Genomic DNA, 27969 nt, shown 5'->3' with positions numbered 1-27969 from the left:
CCACTTGAAAGGCTTTGTGTATGGGCCCGTACTGGATTGTATGTATTTTATCTGAGATCCGTCTTCCTGATCTGGAGCTTCCTGTGCAGCCATGATTAGTAGATTATTTTTGTATTTTCTTTGTATTCTCAGTTCACGGCACAGTGTCTGATATATACAGGAAGTGTTCAGTAAATGCTTGTTTAAATGCTTGATTGATTAAAATGGAGTCATTAGGCAGTGGAACAGATAACCACTAAGGCAGAGGTTCTTAACCTGGGGTCCATGGAGAGATTTCAGATCGGTGAACTACTTGGATAGGGATAAAAATACACATTTATTTTTACTTAAATCTAATTGAAATTTTGTATTTCTTTCCATTTTGAATGTAGACCACAAAACATTCTTCTGTGAAGGGGAATGTGTGGGCTTCACCAGAGTACAAAACAGATCCATGACATTAAAAAGTTTAGAACTCTTCGGTTTAAAATCTTTTCCAGTTCTAAAAACTCTCCAATTCTAAAATATCAGTTCATATAACATGAAATATTAAAAATATCAAAAATCAAATTCTGTACTTGCCTAGAAGATATATTTAAAGGAGAACAGTCAGGATGCTCACCCTGAGACCTCAAGGGGAATAGAGGGAAAAAGCATTTGCAAACTCTTCTTCCAATTTACTTCCTGGACAGTAACTAACAATTGTCATTCTTCCTACTAGTTCCATGTGCTTATGGCTAACCATCTGGCTTTTCTATAGATTATATTGGTTATTATCTGGAGATGAGTAATTGTAAAATTAGAGATGCCAAAGGCATAAGAAAAATTTACAAGATTTGGCCAAATTAATTCTTATGGTATCATATAATAAAACAGGGGGTCATAGTTATTTAAGTCTGCCTCTTTTTTTAGGTAGGTTAAGGTTTTGGACCCAGGGGTTTTAGAACAGGGGAAATTATAAACTGCTTGCTGTTTCTAAAGTCTTCCAACTCAGCAAAGTGGTACGATTGCTTTGAATATTAGATGAGCATCTGATTTTTCTTTCCCAAGGCTACCACCAAATGATAGTTAAGAATTAACAGAAAATTAAAAGATATTAAAAAATAGCACTATATGACACTAATGAGTGGGGAGCTCCAGATGGGCAAATCTCAAAATCTCTGCTAATCAACCAAATAATTCAAGACAAGGTCCCAACTGGAAAGACAACTGTCAAAAAAGAAGCCAAATGAGAGACATAAAAAAAATAGTCCTTCCAAAAATATCTAGAGATTTGTAAAACTGACTATACTAAAAAAATGTAATATTCTACCAATAAAGTAAAATGACTGTTTAATTTGATGTCATGACTCTTTAAAACAAGAATTATAACAAAGGATACAAAGAAGAAGGACCTACGAATGTCATCCAGGTGAAGTTGCCGGAACTGAGTTATATCTGTATTATAGGCAAAATGGATACTGGTGAGCTATGAAAACAGTAAGAAAAAGAAATCAATATATGATACCCTTTTGGTTTACCTGAAAAATAAATGGTAAATTTATAGGGAAGTGAATAAAGAATTATTCCATTCCTATTTACACTAGCTAGAATGGTAAACCATACTGAAACTTCAGTGATAAATCTTTTTCTAGCTTAATTATACTTTAATAAAATCTGCCAGAAAGGCATTGTATATTGCCAATGTTATACTGAACCCAGTGGTATTCTAGTGCTTTGTGTACAGAATAGAAAGAATCTGTGTTTTGCTTAGTCTCCTAGCTTCCTTCACTTTAGACTCATTTCTCTAAAGAACCGTTTATCACAAGATGAATTTACATGGACAAAAATTTCCATTTAAGTCCAGATGAAAGATGGATTCAAAAAAAATATTGTATAGTGAAATATTTCTCAGTTTCTCTTTTACTGTCAATAAACAACCACCCTGCTTATACAAACATTACACTCTCCCAGTTAAGAGGGCAGTGAATGTTCTTTCATTGGTAAGAATTACAAAGGTATTAAATTCCTCTGCAGCAGGTTCACTGTTTACTACTTTGCCTGGCAGTAGCAATCGGAAGTCAAAGATAAGGCATAAATTTAAATAATTTTCCCCCATGTTATTTTAAAAATAAAGCTCTTGATATGTTTTTTTCCTATTAATTCCAGGAAAAGTAAGGTTACATTTATCAACAATGAAGTTGAATCTGAAACTTCTTACCTCCCCTGAAAAACAAATATGTGCTTGTTTTCATTTTGTATCTATCATGTATGCACTGTTATGTACGTGCTATCTCCCAACAGAATGTAGGCTCCTTGAGAGCAGAGACCATTTTGTTTTGGGATTTCCACTGCCTAGCATAGTACTTGGCACACAGTAGGCATACCTGTTGATTGGATAATAATATAATATCATTCTATTTGTACCACAGTTTTAAAAGATATAAAATATTATTTTGGAAACTGTTTATAAGATGGGACTGTAAACCCTTCTGAGCAAGGACTTGTTTGTCTATCTCCAACACATAAAAAAGTACCTGGTTCCTAGGTGCTAAATAAATGTTTAAAATTAATTAGAACAATAGAAGGTCAAATGATATAAAGGTTAAGGAGAATCTCTGAACCTTTGCTTAATCCACACAAAAACCATCCTTTCACTTAAAGTTTCTAAGCTGTCAACATGAAATTTAAAAAGAGTCATCACACAAATCAACTACAATGAATTCTCCTGTTTTATTTTCTCCTTTTTCTTCTTCCCCAATAAGCCATGTTAATCCTTGTTATCTCAGGCAGTAGAATTGATTGAAAGAATTTTACAGCAGCATTTCCTTCAAGGGGCCTTGGTAAAAATTTTGTATTTCTTTGTACTGATTCTATGTAATTATAAGTAACATTTCTAAGAAAAGAAGAAGGTTAGGATATAATTCCACCTATCTAGCTCAGCTTGACAAAATGTCCTTAGATGGTGGAATGGCTTGAACAAGTATAAGTGTATTGTATTAGAGAAACCATCTGAGACAGGACCCTTAGGCACTGATGTAATGGAGAAAACATTTTGAAATGAGATGGTTAGGAAAATAAGAGTAAGATAGTGAAGTTACAAGTCATTTAGGGTCAAATTCATAGATCTGTAAGTGACAATGAGATGGTTTTTCAGACTGGAAACAGAAAAATAAAAGGGATGAGGAAAAGGGGGAAATAAGATAAGGACACTTCTTGTCTGTTTTTCTCAGCCATACTGTTTTTTACTTTGCATCATTGATTTTATGCAGTTGACTGCTAGAAACACTTGTAACTCCATACTACCTGCGGAACAATAAGCCCACTCTCATTTGAGAGGGCTGACAAATCTCTTTACACACTGGTTGTTTAAAAAAATTTGACAAAAGCTATTAATTTGATTAATGACTTCTATTTAATCAGAAGGTAATTTACAATAAACTCTAAAATGTTAAGTAATAAAAACTTTAATACAATGACACTGAAAATTTCAAAGAGAAGAGAATAAATGTGACTTTTATAATAATTCTCATGTACAGAAGAACCGTCCTGAGATGTTACCTTTTGTGTACATGAAACACCCGACTGTTGTGTTTCTTGTTCCACATGTATCCAAACTAACATTAAGCATGACAACACGAAGGGAAAGAAAGCTTCATACCTACACCAGGAAAAAACAAAACCATACATATAAAGCTAATCTAAATACCATGCATATCAATTAATCAAACCTATACTGATACCACTTTTAAAATGAAAGCAAACAGCACTAAATATTTGTCCGAAAACTGTACATTATTATTATTATTACTACCTCACATTTACATGATGCTTTATGGTTTTCTCTGACTTTGGTTAAGACAAGTCATTACATTCATTTTATAGAGAAGGAAATTGAGAGAAAGAATAACCTGCTCATAGTTAACACAATTAGTGTGTAGAGTAGGGGGTGGGTGTGAAGGTGGGGCACGAGGCTGTGGAAAGAAGTGAAAGGACCTGGCTCTGTTACTTACTAAGCTGTGTGATGCTGGGCAATCACTTAACCTTTCTGGGCCTCAGTTTCTTTATCTGTAAAAAGAAGGGATTGGGCTATATGATCTCCAACGTACTCCCCAATTCTAAATCTATGATACTATGAATATATTTAAAGGAATAGGAAGTTAAAAAATATCCTTTTCCTTACTCCCCAAATGTTTCCAAAAAGTGAAATGCTACAAACCTCACAAAATTAAAAAGAAACAAACAAACAAGTCTAAGCTTGTTTATAAATATTTATGTTGGAGAAAATGAACGACAATTATTTGGTGGAATGGATTTGGGATATCTATTTCTTTAAGGCTCTGCTCAAATCTGATCTCTTCTCAGGAGGTATCCCTAACAATGCCCACCCACAGTCATATCTTTTTTTTCTCTAAGCACTTTTTACACTTACTGTTTGTACCACATAATTTAGGACTTACTTCATATTAATTATTATTTTATTTACTAATTATTTCATGCGTGTATGTCTTATTTACCCAATAGGACTATAAATTTTGTGTTGGCAACATTAGCACCCTGGTTCAATCCTAAGCTCAAGACCTCCATCCTTACATGAGATATATGCATTAGATAGTAAGAGTCTTAAGAAGGTTTTGAACTCTGTCCCGTCTCCGGGATGTATGTCTGCTTTGTGTCTCACAGGATTCGTGGAGGCAAGAGCTCAAATACACTCTGTTAACAGAGCTCCAAATATTTTGAAAGCCAGACCTTCTCAAAACTGTGCAGACCCACAACGCGTGAGGTTGTGTGGGAAGCCAGAGACCCTTCCCATTAAGAAGCAGCACTTAATATAGAGATATACAATCCTTGAAAGCTTCCCATTATACCCCCACCTGCTTTGATTTGACTTCGATTTTGATTGTGCTATCCCAGAGCACCAACACTTGAGCTCTCTTTGCTCCTTCTGGGCAAGCAGGGACTACATCATATTAATTTGTATCAATCTTAGGACTCATCACATTTTGGGATAAATATTTGTTTACCGATTAACAGAATCAAAAAGGCAAGTTTTAAGCAGATGGGGCCAATGACTTTTAAACTTTTACACTGACGCCTGAAAACTGCACTATTTTTGTTGCTAGAAACATAAATATAAGTCAGTCTACAAATAATTATTTCAATCACAGGATCATATATTTAGGGCTGGAAGGGACTTAAGAGATCATCTAGTCCAACCCCCTCATTTACAGATGAGGAAGCCAGGGCCCAGAGGCTGTAACCTGCTTAGTCATACAGGTACTCAGAACTGAGAGCCTCTGAGCAGAAAGCCAAAGCTCCCTCCTTTATGCTAGGCTGCCCTAGAGTTACCTCATAAAGCACTTTAATATGGCTAAAGTTGCTTTCCTCACAACTTTGTGATGTAATGCAATTGTCATTAAATTTACTAGTGAGGAAAACAAAGGTTAAGTGACCTGCCCAAGATCACACAGCTATCAGGTTTGGCCCCAGGTCTCCTGAGTCCAAGTGCAGAGCTCTATATTTTTTAAAGTAAATTATCATATATAGGCTCAGTATGTGTGTAAACACACACACACACCTATACAATACACATGGAATATCAGATAATATATACACATATAGTATATACATATATACATTACATAAGATGAATATACATAAATACATACTTATGTATAACATAGAATATATACCAACATACATTACATATTCAATAACACATATTATATGTAATATACACAATACACATAATACATTAGATAATGCATGCACATATAAATACACACTCATACACATACAACACACGTATACATGTGTGTTATATATACATTTGTGTATATGTGCTTATATACATGTGGTGCATATATTGTTATGGATAAATATGTATAGACACATGCATATATTATGTAATAATATACACTTATACACATACATATTAGATGTTAGATAATGTATACAATATACGTAACATTTATACATACACATAATACACATAGAAATATAATATACTCCATACTCATGATACATGCACACATATATACATGCTATATACACACATGTACATATACACAGTGTATATGCACACATATTCTATATTATACAACATGTGCGCGGTATATGTACCATGTTGTTATGGGAATGGGAATCTAAGATCTTTCCTGCCCCTGTGCCCTTTGATAGGCTTAAGTGACTCTGAGAATCTTCCTTGATTTGAAAATATTCTCTGCCCCCTAATAGGCTGAATGTGGTCACCTGGAGCCTGTGGCAGGAGGCTTGGTTTTCAGGAATGCCCACACCTTGTTGCTTCCTGATTGGGCAGTGGGTCAAGGGGGTTGTGACATTCTCTGAGCCAGGAGAAGGCCATATATACCCTGATGTGAGGTTTTATTTTGGGGCTCACTTTGAGAAGTGTTGTGTGATTTGACCAGACGAGACTCTGAGCAGTTGTGAAGCCCCCCGGCTTTGAAAACCCAGATGTTGATGCTTCCTTCTCTTGTAACTGACTAGGTATGGAGGTAGTGGTCAGACAGTTGGAAGCCTGTCTGCCAAAATGTTTCTCTGTCTTCTTGTAACTTCTGTTTTTAATCTGTTTGTATTCTCTGAAGTTCGTGGTGCTGACTTTCCCCTTGAACTAGGTAAATGATATGTTTGACTGATTAAAGCAAGATTGTTAACCCACCTTGAGTTACTTTCTTTTAGAAAGACAGATCTAAGAACCTGTGTTGGCAGCCAATCCTGGGGATGCTGGGGTGGCTGCTGCTATACACGTACACACATACAAACAGTTATGTATGCATATACAAATCATATATTATAGACATACATATCATATATAATATATTCCTATACACACATTGTATATTAGATAATATCCACACATATCCACATATATATACACATATGATATATTAGATAATATATGTAATCTATGCACATGCACAGATATACAATATACATGGATATAACACACAATAATATAGACATAGTATATAATACAGATATACACTTATATGTAGATGCACACACATTATATAAATACACACATGTTATATAACAATGTTTATGTTATGAATGAACATATATACAAACGCACACTCAATGTATACATAAACATAATACATATACACACAATAAGACCTCACTTATTTGGATCTCACTAATTAGATTTTTATGAAATTTGGCCAGTCCACTGGAGACATTTTCTATAGCAACTTTGAAAAGAATTTGGTGGGCAAATGCATAACAAAAAAAATTTCATAAGAAGAGAAGAGAATGCTTTTAAGCACATCTATTTAGGAAGAAGGATTAATATGCTAATTAAAAGTGACTCTCAGCTTTTCATTAATGCAAGGAAATAGGACCTCTGTGTGATAACTTTGGATTTAGGATAAAGTTTTATTCTAAATTATGTATATGTGTACTATAAAACAATAAAACTGCTTTCATTTTAACTGTTCTATAAGTCCCCATTAAAAAATAATTCAAACCAGCCTTCCCAGGCAGTCGGAAATGGTTGACACTAAACCATCTGGTTGTACCTTACTTTATAAAATAGATGTGGATTCTAAAAATTTACAGGTAAGTCAAATTTTTGTAAAACAAATAATTTAAATTTCATTAAGGATTATAACTGAAATTGTAACTCATTTTAATTGAATATAACTGTAGCCAGAAAATAAGTGAAAATTTAAAAATTAGGATTAGAGAAATAATTTAAAATTCATTAAGGATTATAACTGAAATTGTAACTCTCATTGTAATGAACTATAATTGCAGCAGAAAATAAGTGAAAATTTAAAAATTGGAGTTAAAGTTACCACACTGCTCCTGTGGAATGCAAACTTCATAAGGACCGCTTTTCATTGTCTTTATATCACCAATGCCTAGCCAGTAGTAAAAGCTTAACAAATGCTTGTTGGATTGAAACTGAGTCACGTCATTTATTTCACGGTAACAAGTCCCCCGCACAGCAGGGAGACTCAGATGGCAGCTTGAGGAGAAGTGCCAGAGTGATCACTGTGGGGTGAGGAGGGGGTGCTCGTCCATCCTCCATTTGTTTATGTTTTTGAAATCACTGCAGCCTCCTCTAAATCTGCTGCTTGTGATTGTGATGGTTCAAATGGTTACTTATCCATTCCTGAGTTACTTAGCTAGTCTGAGCACATTGTTGGGCCTGTCCACAGAACTCACTATTTGTTTCCTCAAATCCATCTGGTTTTTGGCCAGCATATGTTTGGGTATATAATGGTCTACTGAATGAATGAAAAAACGTATTTACTAAGCACCAGTTGCTGGGAATGGGAAGCTGGAGGGACAGTGGATAGAGAGCCAGGCTTGGAAATTCAACTTCCTGAATTCAAATCCTGCCTCAGAAACTTACTAGCTAAGGGACCCTGGGGAAGTCACTTAAGCCTGTTTGCCTTAGTTTCCTCATCTGTCAAATGAGCTGGAGAAGGAAATGGCAAACCACTCTAGTACCTTCACCAAGAAAACCCAAAATGGGGTTACAAAGAGTCAGACACAACTGAAAATGACTGAACAACAACAAGGCTGGGAATACAAAAAAGTCTTTGCCCAGCAGGAGTTTGAATTCTAATGGAGGGAATAACACATATGGGGGAATGGTGACAAGGACAGTCATTTTGGTTTAGAATCAAGGAGAGTAAGTGGAGGCACAGGGGTGACATACTTTTTCCAGGAGTAAGGACAGAGGTAACACAAATGAAGAGGCGCAAGAGGGAAGGTACTTGTGGGTGAGAAGAAGGTGGGGGACTGAAGTGAAGTGTGGCTTGGGCAAGCAGGGGAAGGCAGTCATGCAGCATAATTGCAGGCAAATGTCAAGGCATGATTTATACTCCTATGTAGACAAGTCTGGTTTTGAAGCTAGGCCCTGGTCCTGACATGCAAAATATAGCCAGAGTTGGTTTAAAGATTTTTAGCTTAGTCTTGACCTTGTCTCCTCCCTTAAACACCTTAGATACTAGTATTTGCTTTGAAATGAGCCTGTAATTACCCAACTGATCTTGAGCTGAAACAGAATCACAGGCTTGCTAAAATAAATAAATGATTTTAAAAGTGTCCCTAAGTCCTAGAAATGCCAGCTTCCCAGGGTCATCTGAACTGGGGGCAATCTGGAAATAAGACAAATCCCCCCAGACCTAACAAAGATCAAAGGAACACAGATTTAGAGAAGGGACAGACCTTCGCTGTTATTCAGTCCTGTCCAAGTCTTTGTGACCCCGTGGACCACAGCACACCCATACAGTCTGTGGGGTTTTCTTGGCAAAGATGCTGGAGTGGTTTGCCATTTCCTTTTCCAGCAGATTAAGGCAAATGGAGGTTATATAACTTGCCCAGGATCACACATCTAGTAAATGTCTGAGGCCAAATTTGAGCTCAGATCTTCCTGACTCCAGGTCCAGCTCTCTACCCACTGAGCCACCCAGATGCCTCAGACAGACCTTAGAGCTCTCCTAGTCAAATGGCAAACCATGCCAGAATCCCTTTGAAGCACAGTTGTCTTTTTTTTTTTTTTTGCTCATTTTTGGTCTGGATCTGTGATTTCATCAATGTGAACTCCTTCCACTGATGTCGAACTTTACACATAAGGAAACTGGGTCTCACAAAATTGACTTGCCCCTGATCACACCACTAGTATGTGGCAGAGGCAGTACAGGAGTTCAGATGGAAAACAAATCCTTAAGAGCAGAATTCTAGAAAAAGTTAGATAGCATATCACACCATAATCCTCCCTGCCCCAACCAAAACCTAACACCTTAAATATATTATATCTCTAAATTTATAATTATTTAAACACTAAGATAGAAAGATTTTTTTAAAAACCTAAAAACATGATTTAACAAGTAAAGAGTATACCCTGTGCTCAACAGCAGATAGGTTGACATCAAGGAGAGAAGTATACTAAGTAATCTCTGAAAGACAATCGTGGGACCCAGCAATGGAACAATCAAGGAAGATGCTGAAAATAAAAGAGATCACATGTCATTGACATGAAGGTGTAGAAATTATCTTCAGTAAATGCACAGAACAATTTAGAATAATTACAGGCAAGTGTTACGCATGAAGATTTAATCTAGGGCCAGATTTGCCTTAGACATTTTTATGATGAAATATGTTTTAACTTTTTTTCCCCTAACAGACAACAGATGCAAACATTCAACACCTCACTGATCTGTGATCTCATCGTTGTGGGCACTCACACCAATAATGCCACTCACCACCCACCCCTATTTTCTCATTCTGGGCAGCTTTTGTCTATGCTCCTCAGAAAATCCTCCACGGGGGATCTAGCCGACTATTGGCCTGGACATGTCTAAACACTATAAGGTGTGGTTGGAAAAACCTCAGGTGCAGGGGCCAGTCTTTTTGTGTCAGGCTGCATTCTCCTCAGCTCACTGGTCGAGGCCAGGCAGGTGGAAAACTCCTTGGCTCTATTGTCACTTCCTGGTTCTCCTACCCATATTACTTAATAAACTCTCTTCAATACACATATTGGTTCTCCCTCAAATACCCCAGGCCCTCAGCTCCTCCACCATCCTACTCCTTCACTGCAGGTGTTTTCTAGCTGACATTACTTTCCACTGTTTTTATATGCTGTTTTTCCTATTAGAATGGGAGGTCCTTGACCATAGGCGCTGTATGTTTTATTTTGCTTTGTATTTCCAGACCCTAGAATAGTATCTGACACACAGTAAGTGCCTAATAAATGCTTCTTGACTAACTGAATCTAAGTGACAGTCCACCCTCACTCCCATCAGAGGTTAGAAATCAGTCAGATGCAGCTGAGACACTCCTCTCTCAGGCAGCTAAGTGATGAGGCGGAATGGAGTAGAGTACTCGAAGTTAGGACAAACCTGAGTTTGAATCCTGTCTTAGCCACTTACTAGCTGTGTGATCAGAGACAAGTCACTTAATCACTGCCTAACTCAGTTTCCTCATCTGTAAAATGTAGATAATAATAAACCTACCTCTCAGGGTTACTATGAGGATCAAATGTGTTAACATATGAAAAGTACTTTGTAAACTTTAAAGCAATAAGTAAATGCCAGTTTTTATTGTTGTTCTTGTTGTTGTTACCTGGTCCTTTTCCTTATCCCAAAATCCTCCCGTCATAGGGGACAGATCAGGAGCTCAGCATGGAAGAACAAGAAGACAGACCCAGATCTTGTCACTCCCTGGTTGCTAGGGCAGGAGGGGACCTCTTAGCTGGATCATCAAACCCTTTCCTCATGCTGGGCCTGGAAACCATTACACCTAAGGCTGAACCCCTTGCATCCTGCTCCCTTCAGAGACCTCTCTGTAGCTTTGTCTTTTGGATGAGAGTAACATTGATGTAGCTTTGCTCTCCCTTCTCTGGCTCTCTCCATCACCCTCCTCCTCCAACCAATTGTTTAAAGGCTTTCCTTTATGGGAAGTAAAATGCAGTCATACTGAAAGGGCTACTGCTTTTTAACATTATTTACTGGCTTTCTTCCTTAGATATAAACCTCTAAATACCCTCCAAAGCAAATGCAAAGGTCTAAGAATTAAAGGCATCCATATTTTAGTATGTTGGGTATATTTAAGTTTCAGGCAAATCTCACTATAACAATATTAACTTTAAAACATTAATCATTTCATATTATTTGGCAGATGAAATAGAAATCATAAAGTAGGTCCAATATCTCCAAAATTACCTAAACTAGAATTTATATATCAGTTTAAAAAAGTAATTTTAAGTCTTGATAGTCAAGTTATTGGCTAGCCTGTATTTAATAAAGGCTATATTTTTGATTAATTTGTTTAAAATGATTGGCCAGAAGTTGTTTTCCCCATTAATAAAGCAGAGATGTTCATAGTATTAAAATGAAATAATATATGTAAAATGAATTCTAAATTTTGAAGTGTTAAAATAAAAATCAGTTATAATTATGTTGAGGTACCCATTGACTACTCAGAATATGAATGGGAGGAATGTCTCACTGGAGGTCATCAAGCAAAGGAACAGGTTGCAATAGGATGTCCTTCCCTTTGGGTTCTTGCCCAACTCTTAGATTCTGAAACTTAACTAAACTAAGAGTTATATTAGGCTTTTTTTTCTTATAGGGTAAAGAAAAATACCAAACAACTTTTTAGGAGCATGAGGTAGCAGTAAAGGTCATTCTTTTTTTACCTCATTAAATATATTTTCATGGCCACTGAATTGTAAAAACTTTACTGATTTTCTCCCACTTACCTAGTGAACATTTTATTATTATGGTTAAATCTATGAAGAAAGCCCCATTTAAAATAATTTATGTTATTGTGAGACATAGATTTTGCAAACCAACTTTTATGATACATTTTAGACCATTAATTTTTGTTTACTGCATAGTGTTGATACAAACTGCAAAACATAAGCTGGATGAAGGGACACAGCCCCTCTTAGGTAATTACAGTGAAGCCTCATCTCTCTAGAGTTGGCAGTAAAGCAAGCATAGGGCAGTTATCCAGGGTGGTAACATAGGGTGTAACGTGGAGGTGCAAAGACTGTTGATACTTGGCAACTGTACCTGAAGGAAATGATAGCTAAGGGTAAGGGCTGGGAGAGGGCAACAATTAGAGACAGGGCATTAAAGGAACACCAGCAATAGTAAGGTGTTTATAGTTAAAAATCAACAAGTATTTATTAAGCCAATAGGCATCTATTAAATACCTACTATGGACCAGGCACTATTATAAGTACTGGCAATACAAAAAAAAAAAAGGCAAAAAACAATCCCTGTTCTCAAGGAACTTATAGTCTAGTGGAAGAGAAAAGTGTTCCAATGAGATACTACTGAGACAAAAAAATGAAGTATGTCAGGTGATTGCAGTGTATACAAGGGAAAGTAGTCTTGGGCTCAATTTAAAAATGTAGTCCCTGGTAATTTGGGAATTCTAGGTCCTAGTGTCCTAGCCTACACTGTGCATATAGGTGCCTCATTAGTGGTTACACAGGCTTAGACAGTGACTCAAGTCCTATGCTGGTGCGCCCCTGATAGAAGATGCTGGGAAGTCTTCTGGTTTGGTCTGCTCAGGAATGAGGAAATGCTGAAGTAAAAACTGGCGCTGAATCATGACTTCACAACAAGTGCTGTCCTCTAGGCACAGGTAGGAACAATAAACCTTTAATATGCTTTCCTTTCTCTAGATAAGAAATCTAATGGATGAGGTCATAAGTTATATTAATAAAAATTTGACAGGAGAAAAGATGCAGTATACATACTTAATGATATTTTCTCAATTGCTTTTTTTGGGGAGTAAGGGAGTAAATAATGCCTACCTTCTACTTAGCTGAAACTTTTTTAAATTTAATTTTTTTAATTTATAGTAAAAACATCATAATTAATATGATTCATGCCTTCCAGAAGTATGTTAACTTCTGGCTTATTGGCCCAAAACTCACATTTTGTTCATTTTTACTGCACCTACTGATATGATTATATGATTTTTCTTGATTTTATTCATAGTTTCCCAATATAAAACAAATCCTGCATTCCTGGAATAAATCCAGCTTGTCATAGTGTATAATCTTTGTTTTAGTCTCATTACTAATATGTCATTTTAAAAAATTTTCTAACTATTTTCGTTAGGGACATTGGTCTATAGTTTTATTTTTCCATTTTCATTTTTCCTAGTTTCTGTACCAAGAGGATATCAATGTCATAGAAGGAATCTGGTAGGATCCTTCCTTTTTGCTATTTTTGTAAACAATTTATGTGATACTGAAATTGTTTCTTGAATATTTTGTAGAATTCACTTGTGAATCCATCTGGTCCTGGAGTTGTTTCCTCAGATGTTCATTTATGTCTTGTTGAATTTCTTCCTCTGAAATTAGGTTGTTTAAATTCTGTTTCTTGCTCTGTTAATTTGAGTATATTCTATCTTTGTAAATATTTGTTTATTCATTTAAGTTGTTGATTTTATTGGCATATAGTTGGGCAAACTAGTTTCTAATAATGTTTTTCATTTAAAAATTTTTTCATTTTTCAATTCTAATTCTGTTTTGCATTTGTGGTGTATTTTCCTTTTTCATTTCTGATACTGGTAATTTGGTTTTCCTCTTCTTTTTTAATCTAGTTAGCTAATGGTTTGTATATTTGATTGTTTTTTTTTTCTTGAAAAATGAGATCCTAGTTTTATTAATTCAATGATTTCTTTGTTTTTACTTCTGTTAATTTCTTTCAATTTCAGTATTTCTATTTTGGTATTTAATGGAGGTTTGTTGGCTTTCAAGTATTTTTAATTCAATTCAATTTCAATTAATTCAATTTAATTTCAGTTCATCAATTATCTTTGGCTAATAAAAGTGTTTAGATATTAAAAAAAATTTCCCCCCAAGAACTGCTTTGGCTGTGTTGTAAAAATGTTGGAATATTGCATCACTGTTGTCATTAACTTTAATGACATTTTCTCTTGTTAGTTATGATTTTATTTTTCATACATCAATTCTTTAGGACTAAGTTAATTAGTATCCAGTTAATTTCTAATACTTTTTGTCAGGGGCCTTTTACTTAATATAATTTTATTGAATTGTGATCAAAGATTTGTATAATATTTCTATTTTTCTGCATTTCTGATGCCTTTATGTCCCAATACAAGACCAATTTTTGTTAAGGTGCCATATCTAGCTGAGACATAAGTATACTTTCTCTCTCATTCTGATAACTTCCAGGTCTATCATATCTATTTTTTTCTAAAATTTCCATTCACATTATTAACTTCTTTACTTTTTCTTTTTTGGTTAGATTTATTTAAAGCTGATATGGTCAAACTGTGATCCCCCATTATTATAGTTTTGTTGTTTAAGTTTTCCTTATAACTTATTAATACTTCCCTTAAGTATTTATAAACTATGCAATTAGGTGCAAATATATCAAATAAGGAAATTAATTTGCTGTCTATATTACCTTTAAGCAAAATGTAATTTCTGCTTTGTCTCTTTTAATTAAGTCTATTTTTGCTGCTGCCTCATATGAAAATATAATATTTTTGCTTTTTTTGTTGTTCAGCTAAGGCATCATAGGTTTTCTTCCAACTCTTTATTAAACCTCTGCATCTTTGTTTCAAATATGTTTCTTGTAAATAACATATTGTTGGACTTTGCTTTCTAATCCACTCTGTTAACCTTTTTTGTCTATGGTTGAGTTTATCCTATTAACATCCATAGCTATGACAGTTAATTATTTATTTTCCACCATTTTAATTTCTTATACTTTTTCTTCTCTATTCTCCACTCTCTGTATTTCAAATGATTACTTCCCCCCCCCGCCATTTTCCCTTTTCTTTACTATGCCCTCTTCCAATTTAAAGTTTGTTTTGCTTATGACTATTTCCTCCCAGATTCTACCTTCCCTCTTATATTCTCCTTTCCCCTCTTCCTGAGCCTCTTCATCTACTGAGGCTTGTCCTTATAAAACACACCAAATATAGGATCATGTTATTAACCCCATACTTGAATCTCCCCAGCCACAGCTATATATGCCATTCACACAGACTTTGAGATTCGATGTATCATGATCCAAGACAATTCCAAAGAACTCATGATAAAAAGTGCTATCCACCTCCTAAGAGAGAATTCATGAACTCTGAGTGCATACTGAAGCATAGTTTTCTTCACTTTGTTTTTCTTACTTTTTTGGTAACATAGCTAATATGGAAATGTGTTTTGCTTGATTTCACATGTATAATTGATAATCATATGGCTTATCTTCTCAGTGGGGGGACAGGGAGAAAAATTGGAACTCAAAATTTAAAAAAAAACTGATGCTAAAATAAAACATAATTAAAATTTTTTAAAAAGAGAATTTATTGTAGTTTCCATAACATGATAAGACTTCTGTGGAGGTAAGATAGCTATTTCCTAATACCCTCTACTTCACCTTAAAAAAAAAATAACATTGGGGGTGGCTAGGTGGTGCAGTGAGTAAAGTGCCGGCCCTGGAGTCAGGAGGACCCAAGTTCGGTTCTGGCCTCAGACACTTAACACCCATACACAAAAAACAAAACTAGCCATGTAATCTTGGGCAAGTTACTTAACCCCAATTGCCCTCCAAAAAGCAAAAAAAAAACCAAAACATTTTTGTTGCTGACTAACCCCAGGAAACTCATGTCATTACCTATTCCTGAATATGAAGCCCAGATTAATTAAGAGGACAATTAAATAGCACACTTAGAGATGATATATGCCATATTTAATTGGAGTAATAATGATATGTTTGTGTTATATTTATGAAATGAAAAAATATAAATGGATGGGGACTATTTATAAATTCATTCATATAAGGAGCTCCCAGGTAAGGAAATTCCCTCTACCAATGAAAGGTAACACATTCCCTCCAACTTAGTCTTAGAGAGATGACTACAGCATAGAGAGATTAAGTGACTTGCTCAAGGTCACAAAATCAGAATGTACCTGAGATGGAATTTATACCCAGGTCTTCCTGGCTTTGAGGCCAGCTCTTTATTCTTTAAACTATTCAGCCTCTTTGGGAAAAAAAAATAAATTTTAATCATGTACAATAGTTATGTATGTATAAAACAGGCAGTTTCTATAGTACTTCAGGTTTTAAACACATGAATTATAGGACCATGGCATTAATCAGCGACAAACTCAGAATAATTTTTTCTTCTCCCTACCACTGGGTTCTTTTACTAGATAAATAATAAACATATGGCCTAAAAGGGAACAGTTATTAATATGAGCTATTTATAGGATTTTAGAGCAGGACCTTAGAGATCATGTACTTCAATAGTCTGATTTTATAAAATGAGGAAACCAGAAAATTGAAATGATTTGCCCAAGGTCACAGAGCTGAAGTTGGAACATTCATCCTTTCTCTTTTATCACAATCCTATGATCTGGTTCAATCTTTTAGCTTTCCTACAATTCCAAGGTTTTATCAGGTAAAGAAAAAAGCTTTCCTACAATTCCAAGATTTTATCAGGTAAAGAAAAGAAGCAAAGGGGTTACTCGTGTTTGGAGTGGGGGGAAGTAACTTATGTTCAGGGCTAATACCTCTGCAAAGAACTAGATGACAGAAAGCCAGGTGGCAATTAATAAGATAGTAGCTATCTCAGATATTATGAGAATTTTGAAGCAAAGTGTGTGTGTGTGTGTGTGTGTATAACGTCAGTTATTATCATTATTATTACTTCAGAAACAATTCTTCCATAGCCTCTCCAGGACAGTTAGCTGACAGCACTTGGTTTAGCTCACTTACACTAGTTAGTATCTTTGTTATGCAACTTACAGATTTGGTGACTCCAAACAGATTTTGCATTATTACGAGACAGACATTTATTTATATTTAAGTGTGACTATGTGGATGATGAGTATCCTTGCAAGGTTGTACAAGTATGAGGATTTCATTTAGATTTGATTACTTTCTACAATACTTTATTCAGTATATCTATTAAAACTGTAAATGCTGAATGATGAAGAATAATGGTATAAATATATTTTAAAATTCATATCATTTACACTGGAGAAAAATGACATATGGTATTTGTTAATATGATCATTAGCTTTTGTCAAAGAGACATCTAAATTGGCAATGTGGTATGGTGCCAAGAACGCTGACTTGGAATTAGAAGACGTGGGTTCTTTTTCTAGTCCAGTCACCAACTGTACTAGTGGCCCTGAGTAAATCCCATCAATTCTCTAATTCTCAGTTTCTTCAATAAAATGGAAGATTCAGACTACATGACCATTCAGGTTTTAACCAGCTCTAAACTCCCATACTCTAAATATGGCCAGATAGAATAGGTAAAAGTAGTGGATGCATTTGGAAAGGGAGCAAATTACATTTTACAGGAGATTAATATATGTGTCTAGATATGCTGCTGCTACTACTTCTTTATCCTGGGTTCTTTCTTAGTCTTAGTCTTCTGTTAATGAAAAAGACAGAGAAAGATTAAAGCTTTCAAAGGGCATTAAATCCTATATCTACATGGTCTAATATTTTCATTGCTTCTATTTCTCCTTTGGAGATGAATCTCACTTTCATCTGTTTAATTTCAGTTTATTTTTCTGAACATATGGCAATGAACTAGCCAAAAAAAGAAAGAAAGAAAGAAAATACTATGTCAAAATACAAACATATGCTACTGAGGGGCACCTTTTTCTCCACCTCTCTCCATTCCCATACCCCAACCTTTAAAAAAAAATCATGTTATCCCCAAAAGGAAAATGTATTTTTTCTTTTTTCAAGTAAATTTATATGTTCTGAAATGTCAATATTTATGTATAGGAATCCATTTTGAACCTCTTAATAGGCTTGAAAAAATATGCAATCAACTGCAAGACCACTAAAGAATTTTTCTTCCTTAGCAACAAGAAACAGCTAACTTAATTTTGTGTCCTATTCCTTATGGTAAGAGGGACTGAGAAATTATAAATTCAGATGGAAATCAACCATGACAACTATACAGAATCCTGCTCTTTTCTGGGAATGACATTGTAGATTTTAACAGATGTTAAATACAATCCATTATCATCAGACCACAAATATTTTCTGAACCAATTCTCAACAACATATGCACACTCGCAAGAGTTTTGATTTTTTTTTCTGGCATGAAAACTATAGCTACTGGTAATATAAATTTTCTCAATGCTATGTAATTTCTTTTTCTTTCAATATCTATATAATAAAAGATAGTGACAAATAAGTAGCAGTAAAACAAAGGGAATATAAATGGCGTCATTTCCCTGAAAGTCATCCTCATTTGGTTGAAATACATCTTACCCAGTATTGCCCAGCTAACAATCTGGTTAATTTGAGGCAGACCTTGTTTCTGAAGAAGACTACTGTGAGTACTATTCACAATATATGTGGAAATAAGTACAACCACCATCTGGAAACAAACAAAAAAAAATTAAAAGGATCAATTAATCTTATGGGTAGTAAAAAATAAACATTTCATCAAGATTACTTACACTACTACTTTATACTTACATAAGTGCTTTTCATAAATCGATTCAAGTCAAACAAGAACAAGGTAGGATGATAGGAAACATTATTTTTTATCTCACATATAAAAGATATTAAGTATCTTTTATATCTGTGTTACTCTGTATACACATAAAATCAATATTTACAATAATAATCAGATATACAGCACTATTTTTTTTAAAGCTTCTAATGATTTTTTCTCATGAAATATTAGTTTGTAGTACTTGGGGAAGGCCCAAGACATAATCTTATTTGGTTATTATATAGCTTGTACTCCACAAAATTCGATGATAGAAGTATTTCTCTATCCATTTTTACTAAAAATATAATTCTAATCCTGTAAATTTTACTACTTTGGCCCACCACGTATTCAGATAGCTAGGAAAACATACTGACAACATAAATGTGGTTACTACTTAAGAATATTCCAACTTTATGGCATTGTTCATATAGGTTATATATGGTACATAATTCTAGATTTTTTTCCTCTCTGTATATATTTACAAATATATTCATTCTATATTTTACATACAGTTTAAAAACTGATTATATACCTACACAGAAGTTGTAGACAATTGAGCGTAATACATAGAAAAGAGGCAATTTCTGGAGGTAGTAATTTGGTACACAGTCTAGACTACTATATGGGTATGATGAAAAACATAAGCTTCTTTAGGGTAAGGGTTATTTTATTTTTGTTTTTGCATTTTCAGCAACTAAGTACATTGTCTTAGAGTATTTACTGAAATAAATTAAACAGAATTAAGTGAAATGATGCTGTTGTTCATCTCCTCTAGGATTCCTGGATGCAATGCCATCTCTGAGCCTTTTTTGTCTTTCTTTTTAGTTTCTTCATATTTGATTATAGTTAAATTGTACAGAGCTACAGTTTAATTAAATTCAACCAACTTTTTTTGGAGGTATACTATAGGGCCAGAGGGGGGGAACCTGTGGCCTCGAGGCCTCTAGATCCTCAAGTGCAGACCTCTGATTGAATCCAAACTTCACAGAATAAATCCCCTGTGCTAGGCACTGTGAGCACAAAGACAAAAACTAAAAAGACCATCCACTAGGGATCTTTTCTAAGGAGGCACAATGTGGACAAAAATTAATACAAAGTACAGATGCATTTCAAGAGGGAGAGGTGCCAGTAACTTGGGGGTGGGGAAGGGAATCAGTAAATGATTAATGTAGGAAATGGCACCAAAGCTGGATTTTGAGCAAACTGGAGTTTTCTAAAAGTGGTGCTGAAGGAGAGCATTCCAGATGTGGAGGACAACTGTTACAAAAACACGGAGCTTGGATATGGTTGGTTATGTATAGGGAACAATTAATAGGTCAATATGACTATAAACAAGGAACATGAAATAAAGTCAGATAGGTAACTGGGAGCCAGTTCTTGGAGCCCAACCCTTTAAATAATGTCACCCTGAGGATTTCATAATTTAATCTAGAGGCAAGAGAACACCAGTGAAGGATCTCAAATATAGGGGAAGTGGTATTAGTGACATTGTCTGATGTGCAGTTAAGAATATCCACCTGGAGACAAAAAGGAAGGATTTTGTGCATGAAAGATATATTGTAATGTGTAAATATGTAAATGTATAATCAATAAATGTATAAATAAAGGTAATAAATGGATATGGGAGGTTAAGTACAGGGAGGAACAAGAGATGGCTCCAAGGTTTTGAGCCTGGATGACTGGGTTAATATCTGTAAAATAGAGGAGAAAGGTAGACAGAGGAGAAAAAGGTAATGGAGGAGTGTTTTAAGGTTCATAAAACCAAAGAAATTCAGGAAGAGTATAGGGGTTTTTTGGTTGGGAGGGTGGAGGAGGTGGAGTGATAAATAACCGTGTTAGACAAATGGTGTTTGAGAGGATAGGAAGGTTTCAATGGGGAAAAACATCTATTAGGAAGCTGGAAATGCAAACCTGAATCACCAGAGAGCGGGGAAGTAGAGATGGAGATTTAGGCTATCCTTTTTGCCCCAAGAAGAATAAAGGGCACATCACTACTCATATCCTAACATAATATCCTAGGAAATAAAATGAATGATTCTCAATTTCTGTCCCTTTCTATTCCAATTTTTTCTTGTCATCCTCACTGCCTTTTTCAAACACTTGATTATCCTTTTTTACAAAAATAATAGGCTATGTCTGTCTGGGGGGAAAAGGAATATCCACTTGGCAAGCTCTATAGAGTAAGTAGATAGAGGACAAAGAAGAGACTGGAGGGGGGCAGAGCCAAGATGGCAGCATAGAAGCAGGAAAACTCCATGACCTCCCCCCATAACCACCTCAAATACTTATAAAATATGACTCTAAACAAATTTTAGACCTACAGAACCCACAAAGTGACAGAGAGAAACAAATCCCCCACTGAAGGCAGCCCAGCAGGCAGACAGAAAGGGTCCAAAGCAGCGCACTAGGAGCCGAGCCCAGCCCGGTGTGGGTTTTAGCCCCAGGGTGGCCCTGACCAGCAGCGGCTGGAGCAGACTTCAGGAGAGTAGACCACCAGCAGCTGTGGTGGTTTATAGAATTAACAACCCATAAATGCCAAAGACAAAGTGAGAGGTCAGTGTGGAACTATGCTGGAACTGGGGGGTTGGGGGGGAGAGAATGGAGTGTGGTCTTGCCACTTCCCCTAGAGTGAGAAGTGGCAGAAGCACCACGGCCGTGCAGCCACCTCCACATGGCTGCTTCAGAGCTCCTGGCCTGCAGATTGTAGCGGGAACCAAGAAACAATTCAGAGGGTAATTACTATTACTTTAATCTGCTTGGATCTGGATCACTGTCTTGGGTGGAGTTCCTCAGGCATGTGACCAGGTGTCAGAGTTTGTGGGGGCTATAGAGGGCACCCAACTAATAGCTCTGGCAGCAGTGAAAACCCCAGCAATTTGGGACAAAGCTCTACTCTCTGGAAGCAGAGTTCTACTGTGGCAAAGAGCTCAAAAGTCAAGTAATTGAGGGGCAACATGAGCAAGCAAAGGAAGCAAAGCAAGCACAGCAATCAAACCTTAGATTCCTTATTGGGGGACAAAAAGGATCAAAATATGGAATGAGAGGAAGACAATGAAGTCAGAACTCCTGCATCAAAAGCTTCCAAGGAAAATATGAATTAGTTATAGGCCATGGAGGAGCTCAAGAAGGATTTTGAAAATCAAGTAAGAGAAGTGGAAGAAAAATTGGGAAGAGAAATGAGAATGATGCAAGAAAATCATGAAAAGAGAGTCAACAACCTGACTGAAGAAAATAACACCTTAAAAAATAGACTAACTCAAATGGCAAAAAAGGCCCAAAAAGCCAATGAGGAGAAGAATGCCTTAAAAAGCTGCATTTGCCAGATGGAAAAAGAATTTCAAAAGCTCACTGAAGAGAATAATTCCTTCAGAATTAGACTGGAACAAATGGAAGCTAATGACTTTATGAGAAATCAAGATACTATTAAACAGATCCAAACAAATAAAAACTAGAAGGCAATGTGAAATATCTCATTGGAAAAACCACTGACCTGGAAAATAGATTCAGGAGAAATAATTTAAAAATTATTGGGATGCCTGAAAGTCATGATCAAAAAAAGAACCTAGAAATCATCCTTCAATAAATTCTCAAGGAAAATTGCTCTGATGTTTTAGAACCAGAGGGAAAAATAGAAATTGTAAGAATTCACTCATCACCTCTTGAAAAAGATCCCAAAAAGAAAACTCCTAGAATCATTATAGCCAGGTTCCAGAGTTCCCAGATCAAGGAGAAAATATTACAATCAGCCAAGAAGAAACAATTTCAATACTGTGGAACACAAGATCTAGCAGCTTCTACATTAAGGGATCAAAGGCCTTGGAATATGATATTTCAGAGGTCAAAGGAGCTAGGATTAAAACCAGAATCACCTACCCAGCAAAACTGAGTATAATGTTTCAGGGGAAAATATGGTCATTCAATGAAATAGAGGACTTTTAAGTATTCTTGATGAAAAAAATCAGAGTTGAATAGAAAAATTGACATTCAAATACAAGAAGCAAGAGAAGCATGAGAAGGTAAACAAGGGAAAAGAAATCATAAGGAACTTATAAAAGTTGAACTATTTATATTCTTACATGAAAAATGATAATTATAACTTATGAAGCTTTTCTCAGTATGAAGATAGCTGAAAGGAAGATAAATAGATACATACATACATACATACATACATATATACCTACCTACATATATATGTCTATATAGGAGGGTATATGTGCATATGAATACATATGTGAGTGTGTATATATGTGTGTGTGTGTGTGTGTGTGTGTACAGATATACACAGACAGAGGGCACAGGATCAATTGAATAGGAAGGGATGATTTTTAAAAAATAAAATTAAGAGGTAAGAGAAGAATATAATGAGAGGATATAGGGAGAGACAGAATAGGGTAAATTATCTCACATAAAAGAGGCAAAGAAAAACAATGGAGGGGAAGAATAGGAAGGTAAAAGGGAATGGGTCAACCTTACTCTCATTGAATTTGGCTTAAGAAGGGAATAACATACACACTCAATTGGGTATCTTACCCTACAGGAAAGTAGGGGGAAGGGGATAAGAGGGGGGATGATAGAGGGAGGACAGATTGGGGGGGGGCCGTAATTAGAAGCACACACATTTGAAAAGGGACAGGGTCAAAGTAGAAAATAGAACAAGTGGGGGGTGGGATAGGATGGAGGGAAATATAGTCAGTCTTTCACAGTATATCCACTGTCAAAATGTTTTACATAATTACACAGGTACAACCTACATTGAATTGCTTATCTTCCCAGTAAGCATGGGTGATAAGGGAAGAAGGGAAATAATCCAGAATTCAAAGTTTTAAAATCAAATGTTTAAAAAAATTATATATATATATATATACATACATATATATAACATGAAATTGGGAAATAAGATATACAGGCACAGGGGTATGGAGATCCATCTTGCCCTACCAGAAAGCTGGAGGGGGCAAGGAGGAGGATATAGGAGAGAGCAGATTGGGGGAGGGGTTATTCAGTGGGATTTCTGTTTTGGGGTGGTAGGTAGGGGAAAGATGGGGAGAAAATTTTTAACTCATAATCTTGTGGAAATGAATGTTGTAAACTAAAAATAAACATAAAATTAAAAATAAGAATAGACTGGAGGTATGGAGAGCAACTAGGAAACAATTACAGTATAGGCTAGTGTAGCAGAGGGCCTAAATTTGGGTACAGGTGAACAAAGAAAAGCTATGTGAATAGAAAGAAGGGGATCAATATAAGAAATATTATGACTCTGCTGATTTCAAGCTTCACTGTAAATCTTTTCATATTTCCTTATATGCTTAACATTGAGCATTTCCAGCAAAATAATATTTCAATAGTTTAAAAAAAACACACTCTATCCAGGCATTTTCCATTTGTTGAACATATAGTTTATTTCCAATATCTCACTACAATATATAAAGCAACTACCAACCTTTTCTGTGTAGAGATTTTCTCTGCCCCTTCCCCCACCCCATGATGTTGTCAAGATAGAGTCCTAGAAATGAAATTTCTGTGGTAAAATATATGATAAGCTTTGTGACTCACAATACTGCTTTCCAAAATATCTGCACTAGTCTAAAATCCCACAAAAAACAGATTAGAGTCCATGCTTCTCCACAGCCTCAGCAACATTGAATGTTATATTTAAACAAGTTATCCTCAAAGTCTTAGTACAGTTCTTAGTGAAGTTTTAAACTATTATGCATATATAAGGTACAAACTATTATATATATCTAAGCCACTATACATATATGAACATTATATATACATATGTAATATATTACATGCATAACACATGATTATATTTACATATATACATGTATAATAGCTTAAAACTGCAGTAAGATTTTGGCAATACTCTGTATTTTTGCTGTCATCATGGACATAAAATAATGTAAAAATTCTGAGCTGATTTTATTTTATATTATGTTTATGGAATCTGAACATCTTTTCATGTAGTTCAGTACAAGTCAATAAATATTTATTAAGAGCTTACTTTGTGCCAGGTCCTGTGCTAAGTTCTGGGGACAAAAACTGGGAGGACATTCCTTGCCCACAAGAAGCTAACAATGTAAAGGGGAAGACAACATACAAAAAGAAGCTGACACGGGGCAGAGACAGGAGGGAGTACCCAGGGTTGAGGCATCTTGTTCTGTGGAGTAGAAACCAAGTAGAGATGCAGATGGAAAGTGTAGTGAGCTGCAAAGTCCAAGTTCTGACCTCTATAAAGGAGGCTTTGGGTGGAGTTTAGTGCTCTACCTTCCGGTCCCAGTTGTTAAAGTATGCTTTCTTTCTACATAAAGTGTTTTCCTGAGTCCTTTGACCATTGCTCAATGGGAGAAAACACATTAATATTTTTAAAGAAAGTGAAAGACTTTTATTTGATATATTTACTTCAAATATTTCTCACCTACAATATATTCCTTCTTTTTTGGAGGAACTGCTCTTTTTTGCCTCAAAAAATCCTTTCATCTTTGTATAATCAAATCCAAATTTAGTTGTGGGTGTACAAAGAGAAAAAAGCCAAAAGTAGAAGAATGTAATTCTCTATTTCTTAAAGGAATAGTGCTTTAGAAACAGCTCAGTGAAACCATTGGAGAACTATTGGAGTTTCAGAAAAATGTGATGAAACAGAATTTGAATACCATTTTGCAGTAAAGAACAAAAGAAAATCACTTAGAAGCACTGGGAATAGAGAGCACTATATTAATTGATTGATAGATATATTGATAGAATCCCTAGGATATAGAATAACCCAAAGTTTACCTCACTCAGAAAGTGAGGTGCCAAGTTCAGAGGTGCAACATCAGATATATTCTTGCAAACAGAAAAATGGAAGCAATCCCATATCAAGCAGAAATTTGAATTGTGCAAGACTATTCACTGATTACAGGAATCAGCAGAAGAGATTAGTATACAATCTACTCAAACACAAGAGAAATCACCCTAAGTTGGTAAATCAATTACCCTGCAGAAATATATACCATCATGGGAAAATAAAATTCTTCAATGATGTCACACAATTTAATTCTTTCCTGATGAGAAATACAGAACTGAACAGTCAACAACATGCAAATTTCTAAAGAGGGGAAATTTAACAAGTAATCTAGAATTGAAGGCAGGTAATGAATTATAGATGACTCAGTATTTACATGTGGTGAGAGTGATGAAGTTTACTATAGCTTCTAAGTCACATCAAGTATAAGGGTCACTGAAAACACAAAGGTTAGAAATTTGAGGGGAATATTCCTTGAAAATAATACAGAAAGAACTAGAGGCGTGGGTGGATAGAGTTCTAGATCTAGAGTCAGGAAGACCTGAGTTCAAATGCAACTTCAGACACTTACTAACAGTGACCCTAGCCAAATCATCTAACCTCTGTCTGCCTCAGTTTCCTCAACTGTGAAATGGGAATAATGATAACACCTAACCCCAAGAATTATTGTAAAGATCAAATGAGATAATATTTGGCTTAGTGTACTACCTGGAACACAGTGTGTGCTTAGTAAACATTTGTTTCCTTACCCCTACCCTTTTACTCCCAGATAACCCAGAGGACAAAATGTAAGGAAAGGAAAATGGTTAATGAAACATAAATAAACACAAATGACAGTTAATAATAATAAGATGTGAAATAAATGAAAGAAGGTTAAACCATGCTCTTATCTGAACCCCATGGATTAAAACAATTATATATTTATATATCTATAATATATATTATTATATATCTATATTAAATATAGAACCTAGAATCTGCCCTTAGTGAGCTTGTGTTTGATTTCTTTCAGGGAGGGGGTATCAGTTATTAAGATTAGATTATTACAAAGATGAACTTTAGTTCTTTCTGTGTTGTAGTAGTAGTGGGGGGGGGGACAGGGGTCCTTGGTAGAAAATTTATATCCTTAAACACTTATACTAACAAATGAATGTGACTTTGTAGGGTCAATTCCAAAACAGAATCAGGTCCAATTAAGTCTGGAGCTTCAGCTGCTGGTGCATGGGCTAACAAAAAACAAACAATAAACCAAAAACCCTGACCTTACTTAATTCTTATACCAGCAATAATTATTATTCATTTCAATAGACATTCTTTATATGCTCTCCTTTCTAATCAAAGTGGCTTGATACCTGTTTGCCATATACAACATTCTAGTTCCCATCTCTGTGTCATCAACCATGACAGAAATGTCTTCCCCTTCCTCACCTCCTTCTCTTTGAATCTCTGCCTTCCTTCAAAACACAGTTCAGGTGACACACCCTGCATCAGTCTCTCCCTGATATCCTTATTAATAATGCCTCTCCTTGTATTACTTTATATGTACTTTATTTTTACTTATCTATCTGTATATTTTGTCACCCAATAGTATACCTATGGGCAGGGATTATTTTTTGTCTTAGTATACACATTATTCATCACACTGCTTTGTATGTGATAGATTTTAATGAATGTTTGTTGACTGAGATTGTTGAACTGAAAGAAAAAAAAAGAGCACTTGTGAACTAAGCTTTGGACTTAAAAAAAAAGTTTTGGTTTATTTTTTAACCATAGAAAAACAACAAATTAACATTTTGCAAACAAGAGATTTTAGAAATTAAGATGAGTTGGACAGAACCACAATTTTAAAAAGTGAACTAAAAGCAAAACAAAGGGTAAGTTATTTTAAGGCTTATAAAAACTTTAGTGAATCTCATCCAAAAGGAGAAAACCAAATTAACAAATGAAAAAAGAAATATGTAACAAATTTGTAGAAATGAAGAAAACCAATACTTTTAATGATATGCCAAAGTAACTGAAAAGCTTATAAGAAATGGATGAAAACAATACCAACAACAAAAAATTCGAAATGAACAAAATAGGAATAATAACCTAAATAATCTGATCTGGAAAGGAAAAGTTAACTAAAACACAAATGACTTACCTTGGCGGGGGGAATCTCCAAGTATAGACTGACTGGATTAAAAAAACTGCTACATCATATTTGACTCAAACTTTTACTAAAGCGA

General features: G+C 35.2%; 1 protein-coding gene across 3 annotated transcripts in view; it reads right to left on the bottom strand.

The window, feature by feature from the left end:
- The window catches only part of PIGN (phosphatidylinositol glycan anchor biosynthesis class N), a 226101-nt gene that overhangs the window by 30385 nt on the left and 167747 nt on the right, over positions 1-27969 (bottom strand). For all 3 annotated transcript variants that reach the window (XM_069100249.1, XM_069100250.1, XM_069100251.1), the window contains 4 exons: positions 18726-18834; positions 9835-9937; positions 3520-3619; positions 1361-1447 (listed from right to left, as the gene is read on the bottom strand). In XM_069100249.1, coding sequence (XP_068956350.1) covers positions 1361-1447; positions 3520-3619; positions 9835-9937; positions 18726-18834 — 399 coding nt within the window. The remainder of the gene's footprint in view (positions 1-1360; positions 1448-3519; positions 3620-9834; positions 9938-18725; positions 18835-27969) is intronic.

The sequence above is a fragment of the Petaurus breviceps genome, unplaced genomic scaffold, assembly GCF_028583685.1.
Source record: "Petaurus breviceps papuanus isolate PSGF00001 unplaced genomic scaffold, PetGlider_PUasm1.0 38, whole genome shotgun sequence".
Lineage (NCBI taxonomy): Eukaryota > Metazoa > Chordata > Mammalia > Diprotodontia > Petauridae > Petaurus > Petaurus breviceps.
Note: the sequence above shows the minus strand (reverse complement) of the source record. Positions and strands in the feature narration are given on the sequence as shown.